This window comes from Lagopus leucura, unplaced genomic scaffold, assembly GCF_019238085.1.
Source record: "Lagopus leucura isolate 7727_CA_CO unplaced genomic scaffold, USGS_WTPT01 33939-0_obj-0_obj, whole genome shotgun sequence".
NCBI classification, from domain to species: Eukaryota; Metazoa; Chordata; class Aves; order Galliformes; family Phasianidae; genus Lagopus; species Lagopus leucura.
This window is the reverse complement of record NW_024967627.1, coordinates 5,033-15,482: the sequence shown is the minus strand read 5'-3', so window position 1 is coordinate 15,482 and position 10,450 is coordinate 5,033. Positions and strand designations below refer to the sequence as shown.

Genomic DNA, 10,450 nt, shown 5'->3' with positions numbered 1-10,450 from the left:
CATCCATGCGTGCTCTGAGTCTGCTGCAGCTTTCTGCAGGGTCTGTGGCTTCCTGCTGAGGAGCTCCTCGTGTTCTTCTGCAGCTGCCCCCCAGCATCACTGCTGCCTCCTCTGGTGCCATGCCAGGCGATGCGTCAGCGTCCATCAACCTGCACTTCCTTCCTCCCAGCAGCTGCTCCTGCACTGACCTCCATTCACACTGCATGCCGTCCACTTCCAGCGCCAGCTGACCTGCGACACAGAGAAAGGAAATGTGGGATCAGCACAAATGCAGAAGCCCACGGCTGTGCCACCAGCACGTACTGCAGCCTTGGGAAGCCAGCTGCCACTGCAACCTTGGTCAGAATTAAAGCAGGCGCTGTAAATTAAATGTGACTTCTGAACTGAAGGAATTGCCACAGTCAGAAATAAATACTGAAATCGCTTACTGAACTGTAGGTGGTTACCTCTGAATTCTTTTGCTTTGGGGAAAATATGGACTTGGAATTGAAGGGTGCAAGAAAAACGAGGAGCACTTGGCAACTCAGGCCAACTGAGCAGTGCAGGGAAGATTGCTGCATTTCTTCTTCTCCTGGCCCAGAAATGAATTTCCCTACCTGAAAATGAAAAGGGAAAAAGAGCCTGACGTAGAGTAGCCACAACACAGTCTCACATCACAAAAAAGAAGCCGGAAGGCTCTTGTGGCACAAAGCTCAGGGCTGTAGAAATTCAGGTTGCCTCTAAACTTCAGAAGAAGACAGAAGACAAGGTTAAATGCAGAACTGCAGCACTGCCTGCAGAGCACATCACACAGCTGTAGGCACCACCTGAGGGGTAACAGTCAGGTGAGAAAGGAAAACCTTACCATGTGAACGCAGGGACAAGCTGCTCTCTTCTTCTGGGCCTTTGTTCAGTGAGCATTTCCCCCAGGGGCGCCGCTTTCCGCTCAGGCTGCTGCTGTCTCCAGCTGTTGGTCGCTTCCACTGCTGGACGCTGTGCCCACAGCTCATCCTGCTTTGGGCAAAGCCTGCTGGGTGAACTGCAAACCCAGGTCACAGCCACGAGAATCCAGCTGGTTGGTCTGAAAGGGCTCAGAGGCCACGCATGGGATCCTTTCTGCTGCTGGTTCTCTCAGGGCAAGAAGCTCCACTCTCAGAGCAGCAGCCAAGAGCTGCAAGGCAGAGGAAGCTTCCAATCCCTATGGATGTGGCTGTCTGCAAAGACAACAGCTGCCTGCTCTTCAGCACGGTGACGCTCACCCAGCAAAGCCCTCACCCAGCAGATGCCTTTCCTTACACTCAGAACCGTCCCACGTTTGTGCAGCCCTTGGCACTGCATTTCCAATCCAAGCTCACACAGATCTCAACCGTTCCTTCTGTGTCAGTCTACTTGGATCCCCAGTTAGGGCTGCAGCTCAAGAGGTCAACGCAACAGGAACAGCACAGCATGCAACTGGGAAACACATCTCCAGGCTAAGAAGAGCCAACTCTCTGACCTGGGGCACAACTCACCCACAAGAGCCAGGCCTTGCAAACTTGGCTGATCTGAGCATGCGGGATGGGGCTGGCAATCAGACCAGAGGTGTCCATTTCAATTGCAGCTCTGTGTAGAGAAGAACACCAGACAGTAACAGGAGGGAATGAATTCATTCACAAGCTGCACAAGGAGTTTGTTCTTGATTAGAAAAGCATGCATTCCAAGTCAAAAAGGGAACAGCAGGAGTTGGTATCAATGGAAGACGTTGCTCTTCCTACACCTCAGCCTCCTACCACAGCTTTCCTTGCCTCTCCTTTACCCCAGCTCCTGGGAGATGCCCGCAGACTTGAAGTCAGCTCTCAAATCAACAGCATCCTTTCACAGCACTCCACAAAAAATCCTGTTGACGTGGTCTACCTAGACTGCAGCAAAGCCTTTGGCACTGTCTCCCACAGCATTCTCCTGCAGAAGCTGGCAGCCAGAGGCTTGGATGGGTGCAGTCTGTGCTGGGTGAGGAGCTGGCTGGAGGGCCGGGCTCAGAGAGTGGTGGTGAATGGAGTTAAATCCAGCTGGCGACCGGTCATGAGTGGTGTTCCCCAGGGGTCGGTGCTGGGCCTGTCCTCCTCAATATCTTTATTGATGGCCTGGAGGAGGGCATCGAGTGCACCCTCAGTAAATTCGCAGATGGCACCAAATGGGCTGGAAGTGTGGATCTGCCTGGGGGTAGCGAGGCCCTACAGAGGGATCTGGACAGGCTGGAGAGCTGGGCTGGAGCCAATGGGATGAGTTTCAACAAGGCCAAATGCCGGGTCCTGCACTTCGGCCACAACAACCCCAGGCGACGCTGCAGGCTTGGGGCGGTGTGGCTGGAGGACTGCGTAGAGGAAATGGACCTGGGGGTATTGATTGATGCTCGGCTGAACATGAGCCGACAGTGTGCCCAGGTGGCCAAGAAGGCCAATGGCATCCTGGCTTGCATCAGAAACAGTGTTGCAAGCAGGAGCAGAGAAGTGATTGTTCCCCTATATTCAGCACTCGTGAGGCCGCACCTCGAGTACTGTGTCCAGTTTTGGGCCCCTCACTGCAAGAAAGATATTGAGGCCCTGGAATGCGTTCAAAGGAGGGCAACAAAGCTGTGAGGGGTCTGGAACACAGGGCTGATGAGGAGAGGCTGAAGGAGCTGGGAATGTTCAGCCTGGAGAAGAGGAGCTCAGGGCAGAGCTCACTGCTCTCTATGGCTGCTGAAGGGAGGCTGCAGTGAGCTGGGGGTCGGCCTCTGCTCTCGTGTCATCAGTGATAGGAGCAGAGGGAATGGCTTCAAGCTGCGGCAGGGGAGATTCAGGCTGGACATGAGGAAGTATTACTGTTCAGAAAGGGTGGTCAGGCACTGCAATGGATGCCCAGGGAGGTGGGGGAGGCACTGACTGCCAGCTTCTGCAGGAAATTACCCTACACCCCCTCACCCTTTATACCCCCTCAGCACCCTATGGCCCCATATTACCCTACAATCCCCCTATTTCCCCCACAGTTCCCTATAACCCCATACTACTCTACAACCCCTCTGTATGCTCCCTAAGCCCCCTACAGCCTTATAATCCCCTACGGGACCCCGATAAGCCCCAGCAGCCTCCTATAGCCCCACATCACCCTTCAGGCCCCGGGGTCCCTGCAGGCCCGTCTGCTTTGGCTTCAGTGCTGGTCATTAGGAAAAAAGAGTGGCGGCTCTGGGACGGGCTGCCCAGGCCTGGAGGCAGCGCTCCTGGAGGTGCTGAGGGAACGGCTGGATGCGGTGCTGTGATGGGAGCAACCCGTTTGTTAATCCAGTCCTCTGTGAGCTTACCACTAGAAAACCGCAACAGCAGCAGGGGCCAGCTTCCAACTACAGACATCTGGAAGCACCAACAAGCACAGCCTTAAGGCACGGAGCCCAGGACTTGTACAGCTCTAAAGATGCCGCGCTGATGTGCAGAATCCAACTCCAACCCACGTCGGGTTATGAGAGCAGATGCGTGGATTTCAGCGCCGCTCGCTGCTCCTGGCTCACACACCAGAGCGGGGTCTGCTACGTTCATAAGCCACGCCATGCATATTCAGCAGTGTTATCTGAGAGCCATTGGCATATTAATTGCTCTTCCAGGAATTCATTTACATACTGTCCCCCTCCCCAGGGCACGCGCAGTAGCTTCCATTGGATGAAGGCTCGACGTCTTCCTCCCCATTCGGTGCTCGTTCCGGGATGAAGTCAGACTTCTTTTAGCATTAGACGTGGAGGTTGGTGGCCCTGCATGTGGCAGGGGGTTGGAGATTCACGATCCTTGAGGTCCCTTCCAACCCTGGCCATTCTGTGACTCTGTGATTCTTCCTCGCCGCGTCCTTCCGACCTTTGTTTCAGCTCTGAGCTCCTTTCCTTTCCTGTCTCAGCCGTTTCTCATCCCGCTCATCTTCCCCATCCATCGCTTTCTTAGGGACCCCTCTCTGCTGACTCGAGGAGGCTCCCTTTTGGAAACACACTTGGGAAAAGCAAAAAGGTTCAGCCAAGCAATACATTGGTCTTGGGGTAGCAAAAGGCTGAACTAAACAACAAACACCTCTGGGCCATAAACTCCTCTAAGCTGTAAACCCCCCTAAGCGATGCTATCTGTGAATTCCCTTCGAGTCATCGTGACCAGGACACGATACGGATCCCTTGCAGGTTGTATCCTACAGCTCGCTATCGCAGCGCAAGGATCACGAACGGAGGTACTGCAAAGATCCCAGCCCCCATCTGGCAGGACAAAGCACGGCTGCCTCACAGCAGCACCGCAGCAGGAGATGCGAAGCCACCAACAGCGGCAGTGAGCTGTGCAGACGTCAGCTGGAAGGTGGAGCAGAGACTCCGCGGCCGCCCAGCGCTGTTTTGCCTACTTGCTCACTTTAACAAAAGACGATTTCCAAAATACGTATTTGGGCTGTTCAATCTATAATATAACACAGTGCTGAGGGACACGGCTCAGTGCCAAACGGTGCGGGAGGCGGACGGTTGGACGGGGTGATCTTGGAGGTCTCTTCCAACCTCGGTGACCGTACGATTCTGTGTTTTGGTGCTGAGGATTTTGCCTCTATTTCTAAGCAAAAGCACAAGACTCCTTGCCGTCTGCTCTTCACTGCGAGCTGACGGCTCTTCAGATCGCACTGCCCCACACTGCCCCTCTGCTGCCATCTGCAGCACAGCGTGAGGCCCCACAGCCCCTCGTGCCTTGCGGTCGCCTGCTGGTTCTGGCCAGGCCGCTCCAAAGCAGCTGCACTCTGAGTGATGAGCGAGCGCCCGGTGCTGGATGCTCAGCGCTCGGCTGCCCTGGGCAGCGCCTGCACAGGTCACATTTCCAGGCCTCTGGCCTTCTCCTCCTTGCGTCCGAAATGCTCCCATACAGCCCACCTTGTTCTTGGAGCGACAGCAGGGCTCACAAGAGGCGCCTGTTGCAGCCCCGCGCCAGGAGCCCGGCTGTGGCACAGCCTTTCCCACACACGGCTCTCCGGCGGAGCTGGGCTCTGCTGAGGGCTGGAGAGGCGACAGCAGCGCTGTGAGGTGGGGCCTCCCAGCGGCCCCGTCCCACCCTGCTGGTGCCACGCTCAGCGCCGGCTGTGAGCTGCCCTTAGAGATGGCCGGCCGAGGGCGCAGAGAGGAGCAACGTTGCAGGCAGTCGGGGAGCAGAACGCGGCGTCTCCTTTGCTTCTAAAGCCAGGGTTTTCAATGGCACACGGTACCTTAACGACCTGTTGGGCACGGGACTGGTTTACTCAAAACGAAGTTTGGAAGGGAATGCAAATATTTCTATTGAATGAGGAATTGCAATTGTTTCCCCTGGGGCCTGAGTTTCAGGGAGAAAGAGCGATCCTGTTCCGTGCACCAACGACCAGAACAGTGCAAAAGGCCATTTTCTGCAAGACCTTTCTTGTATTTTCCTCCATCTCTTTCCATGTGGTCCGACAACCGATGGATTTACGTACGAGAAGACTCTTGTCAAAAAATAGGGCCGTTCTTTTCCCTCACGCGTAGCCCTGGGGAGGCTTCAGGTCAGAACGCCGAGGGGAGGCAGCCATTTCTCTGCCTCCCTTTACCCCGTCCCTACAAATCGCCCAGCCGCAGTGTTTTGTCCTAAGTTACGCCTCTCACAAAGCCCTTCTCTTCCCACCAGGGATCCAAAAGAGCAGCGAGCTGGAAGGAAACAGCCTCCTTTTGGCCCAGGCCCAGCCTCACGCACGGCTACGCCTCTCAAGTGCTGCCAAACCCTGGGCTTCGCTGTGCTCTGTGTGCACCAGAGCGGGACTTTGGAATGGAGGAACTCGAGATGCCAAGGCTCCAAGGAATGCAGGCTGCCAGAGCCAAGGGGTCTTGGAAGGACGAGCCCCCACTGTCCTTCTAGCTCTGCTTTTCTTCATGGAGACGGCACTGTCCCGCTGCCATCGCCAGAGCGAGGGGAGGTTCTTCTAATGTATGCACAGCTGACGGACAGATGAAGACACAATGATGGTCAGCCCGTCCAGTTTATTACGAATCCAAGCTGTTCAGGGAGATGGGGAAGATGGGCGATAGAAAGATGGAAAATAAAGCAACAGTCTGTGTAGCAAGCAAGAGAGATGTAATCACCACCGTGGGTCCAGCTTGGTTCGTAGTTCAGACCTTGATGTTCAGCAGTGATGGGTCATCAGAGGCCGCTGTTCGGTTGGTGACATGGCGACTGTACAAACTTATTCATAAGTCCAAGAGAGGCCACAAAAGAGAGCCAGCTCTCTTTGGAGCGACAGTTCAAATCCAAAGCGGTCGAGTCAGCTCTCTTTGGAGCGGCAGCTGCTGGCTTTAGGATCTCAGCAGAAACGCCTTTGTTCCCATCTCCCGGGCCTTGCCAGCAGATAAGAGGAAGCAGGGAGGTGCCCACCTGCATCCTGTTTCTCAATGGATACGATGGTATCATTCCCCAGTTCAAAGCTGGAGTTTTTGGTCACAGTCCAGACCTTGCGCCAATAAACAGTCCTGAGCAATCTCTTCTGAAGGCAAACAGCTCCGAAGAAATGCTTTCCATTGTAAAATTGCCCACCAAGTGATGTTGTTGCCACCTCTCATCTCCTAGATAAGTCAGTCTCATGGCAAGGAGCGCCTCAGAAAGCAAACTGTGAGCCAAAACCAAAGAAGGGTTCAGGAATGGCGTGGATAGGAATCGGGCATCTGCTCTGCAGCCTCAGGTGGAGCTCTGCTTCTCCTTGCACCCCATGCCCTGCTCGGTGTGGACAGGCCGTCCCGCTCCTGGGGAGCCCCGCTTTGCTCTCTGGCGGCTGACTCTGCACAGATCTCGTCCCCTTTGTGTCCGTGGCACCGCAGCAGAGGCGCTGCAGCTGCGCTCCTGGGCAGGCTGCTCTTGAGCTCGAGGACCACAGGGCTGCCAGCGGTGTTTGGTGCAGGGCTGGGGCTTCGCAGTGCTTTCTGAGCTCGGCCTGGGCCTTTTCCAGCTCTCCTCCTGTACCGGGGGCTTTCACCGTGCCGTGTTCTTCTCCTTTGCCACCTGGAGGTTGCGCTGCCTGTGCCGGACCCATCTCTGTCGCTTTGTTTTTGGTAGAGCATTTTCCCTTCTTTTGTTCTGAGGCTGCTTTTTGGCAGAAGATGCCCCCGGGACCGCTGGCAGCTGACTGAAAGGACAGAGTGGGAGAGGTCTGCCTCAGTGGGTGACGGCTTTGGGGCCGTATCCTGCAACCCCAAGCCAGGGTCCTTGGCTGCAACACAGCCTTCCCCACACACAGCTCTCGGGTCGCGCTGGCGCTTTCCTGAGGGCTGAAGAGGGGCAGCCGTGTGAAATGGGGGCTCCTGGCAGCCCCACGCCATCCCTCCATGTGGAACAGTGACCGCCTGGGGATGGGCAATGGGCTTTTGCCAGGTCAGGGAAACACCCCGTGCAGATCCCAACCCCGAGCTGCAGTCTCACCTGCTCTCCTTCTTGACATCGCCTGTTCTCTTCTCGGCTGCTTTTCACCAGAAAGGTGACATGGATCCGGCTGGGCAGGGGTGGCAATTCAGGCAATTCCTCTGGAATTGGGCAGGAGAGAATCTCGTCAGAGGAGACTGTGAACTGCTGGCCGGTGACTCGCAGGGCTGCTCAGGCGTGTCCCAAAGCACCCGAGAGGGCCGCTCTGCTCCCCTCGCAGACGCAGAGACCGCGGGCCCTGTGTGCCTCCTCTCCAGGGTGCAGCTCTGTTTGGGGACTGCATGAGTGGCATTTGCTTTGGGAAAGAGGAGCTGGGTGTGCAACCTAAGAGGGGTTACCCTGTTTTCAACCAGTGTGTGCGCAGCGCTGATAAACATACCTGCTTTTATCGCTCCTTTGCGGTCACGGAGTTTCTGCAAGTCAGCTGGGCTTATGGCCGTGCTTGAGGCTCAGGTTGGAGTTCTGGTTATGGCTGGGGACGCGGTTTGCTTTGGGGCTCTTGGTGGTTGCTCTTCGGGTTGGCGTTGGAGCGGCAGTGAGGGGCAGAATGCAACACCTCCACACTCTTTGGATTTGCACTACTGCCTCCGCATCCTCCGGAACCACCGGCACAGCGCTCTGCCCCCAGGCCTGGTGTGCGGCACATCTTCCATCAGGCTGAGGATCAGCAGCGTCTGCTGCACCAGGCAGCGCACGGCCGGATCGCTGTCCTCCTTGGCGCCCTCCAGGGCTGCAATGGAGTGGGGCTGCGTCACCAGTGGGCCCCACACGGCGCTTCACAGGGCGCGGGGCAGCGGGGGGGAGGCTCACCTTTACGGATGTCCAACACCATCTGCTGGTTCTCATGCCTCAGCTGCCGCCCCAGCATCCCTGTGCACACAGCCACTGTCAGCACCTGCCCGGCCCCAAGGCGCCCGGGGACCCCACAGCGCCCCAAGGAGCCCCACAGTGGCCCCAGGGACCTCCATGGTGCCCCAAGGACCTCTGGAAACCCCACAGTACCCCAATAGTGTTCTCGTCATCCCCACAGTGTCCCAGGGAGCCTATAGTGCCCCAATGACCCCCACGGTGCCCCAACTGCTCACAAGGACCACGATGGTGCCCCAATGACCCCCTGAGATCCTACACAACGCCCCAGCGAGCCCCATAATGCCCCACTGATCCCAGTCTTGCCTCAATAACCCCCAAGAACCCCATCGGTTCCCCAATGATCCCCCAGGGCCTCCCCCGCACGGTGACCCCACAGCATTCAGCGGGGGGTGGGGGCAGAAAGACGGGCACCCATCAAGGCCGGGACTCACCCAGGAAGCGCACGGCCACCTCCCTCACGGGCGCCTGGGGGCTCTGCAGGTGCAGCATGATCTGCTTCAGGTACAGCTCCGCAAATCTGCCCCTCTTCTGCAGCTGCAGAGAACAGCACGGTGGAGGAGGCACCCGCACAGATGCCCCCTCCCCTTTTGGCTGGAGCAAGGTGGGTCCCGGGGTGGGGAAGAGGGGTTGAAAGGTGGGGGTCCTTACCAGGCAGTCAGCGATCATCCAGACCTCCGCCATGCTGGCCAAGCGTTGCAGTTGCTGCCACTCCAGGAGCTTGGCGGCGTGGATCAGAGCGTTCTGAGCAGCCTGGGGACGGCGACACGGTCAGGGGGTGTTGGCGGCAGAGCCTGGGAGCCACCACCATCCCCACCCTGGGGTGGCACCACAGCTGGTCTCGGCCAGCAGGGTCTGGGGGAACGGCAGGGGGGATGTGGGAGGGTTTTCTGCACCTTCATGACTGTAGGGGTGGGTGCGGGGCAGCAGGGGGACTGGGAGGACCGTGTGGGTGCATAAGGGGGGGATCTGGTATCTAGGAGGGCTGTATGAATGAACAAGGGAGGGGGATCAGGGAGAACTGTACGGGTGGGCATGGAGGGGGTTTGCTGGTCAGAGCCGGTGACCTCAGAGGCCTTTCCCAGCGTTCACAGTGCAGTGACGCAGTGGCCGGGCTGCGGTCACACCAGGTGACCCCGCGACCCCGTGACCCACGAGCTGCACCCACCTGGGCCACGTTGGGGATGTCCTCATTCATATGAATGAAGAGCGGCAGCAGGCTCCTCTCCACCTCTGGCAGCAGCTGCTTCCTGCCCGGCAACTCCAGCAGCAGCGCAAAGAGCTCCATGGAGCGCCAGCGCAGCTCCACATTGTCCTGGAAGGGGACGCACAGGGAGCGGTGCTGAGCTCTGCACGGTGCGGGGGACGTTTGGCTGCTCCCCGCTGCCCCGCGCCCCTCACCTCGTTGAAGCAGGACAGCAGCAGCACGGCCAGCTGGCCGAGCACACCTGGGATGCTGGCGGGGTGCTGTGCCAGGATGCCCCGCAGCAGACACATGGCCTGCAGTTTGACGTCAGCCCGCACGTCCTGCAGCCACCGCAGCACGTCGGGCAGCAGGAGCTGCGTCCTCCCGGTGTAAAGGTGCTGCAGCCCGCGCAGCGCCAGCTCTCTGCTCTCAGGCCGTTTGCTGGGGATGTATTTCCTGAAGATCTTCTCCATGCAGGAGTCATCATCCCGGGGCTCCTGGCAGCTCCACATCTGTGATGAGTGGCGGTCAGCAGGCGGGAGGGGGCTCGGCCCCCCATCACCCGAGGAGACCCCCGCTCCATCCCCACACCCACCTCAAAGTAGAGCGCCATGGCCGGGACCTCCCTCCACTGCAGCTGGTGATACTGCAGCAGGTTCTGCAGGTGGCTGAAGATGCAGCTGCTCTGACTCTGGCATTTCCTCAGCATCACCCTGTGGGATGGGGGCAGAGCTGAGCCCGTGCTGGGGGCTGATCTTGCCGGATCCAGGCTGGGTGGGGGACCAGAACAGCCCATCCTGCCCCACAGTGCTCTTCCATCTGCACACCTCACCTTGGCACCCCCGAGCTCTCCCCATCTGGATCCCTACTTATTTCAGGAGGGCAGCACGTGGGGCAGTGTGTGGGGCACCGTGTGAGGCAGTGTGTGGGGCAGTGTGTGGGGCACCGTGTGGGGCAGTGTGTGGGGCAGTGTGTGGGGCAGTGTGTG

At 58.1% G+C, this 10,450-nt stretch overlaps 1 protein-coding gene across 1 annotated transcript in view; it reads right to left on the bottom strand.

Moving 5' to 3' along the window:
* Positions 1-17: 17 nt before the first annotated feature.
* Positions 18-10,450, bottom strand: part of LOC122193226 (maestro heat-like repeat family member 5) — a 15,222-nt gene continuing 4,789 nt past the window's right edge. Inside the window, exons 15-26 of the mRNA XM_042893956.1 lie at positions 10,058-10,175; positions 9,678-9,974; positions 9,445-9,591; positions 8,928-9,029; positions 8,711-8,813; positions 8,220-8,279; positions 7,789-8,139; positions 7,410-7,510; positions 3,296-7,116; positions 845-1,581; positions 447-596; positions 18-231 (exon numbers count right to left, since the gene is read on the bottom strand). Coding sequence (XP_042749890.1) covers positions 7,988-8,139; positions 8,220-8,279; positions 8,711-8,813; positions 8,928-9,029; positions 9,445-9,591; positions 9,678-9,974; positions 10,058-10,175 — 979 coding nt within the window. The 3' untranslated portion in view covers positions 18-231; positions 447-596; positions 845-1,581; ... (1 more) ...; positions 7,410-7,510; positions 7,789-7,987. The remainder of the gene's footprint in view (positions 232-446; positions 597-844; positions 1,582-3,295; positions 7,117-7,409; positions 7,511-7,788; positions 8,140-8,219; positions 8,280-8,710; positions 8,814-8,927; positions 9,030-9,444; positions 9,592-9,677; positions 9,975-10,057; positions 10,176-10,450) is intronic.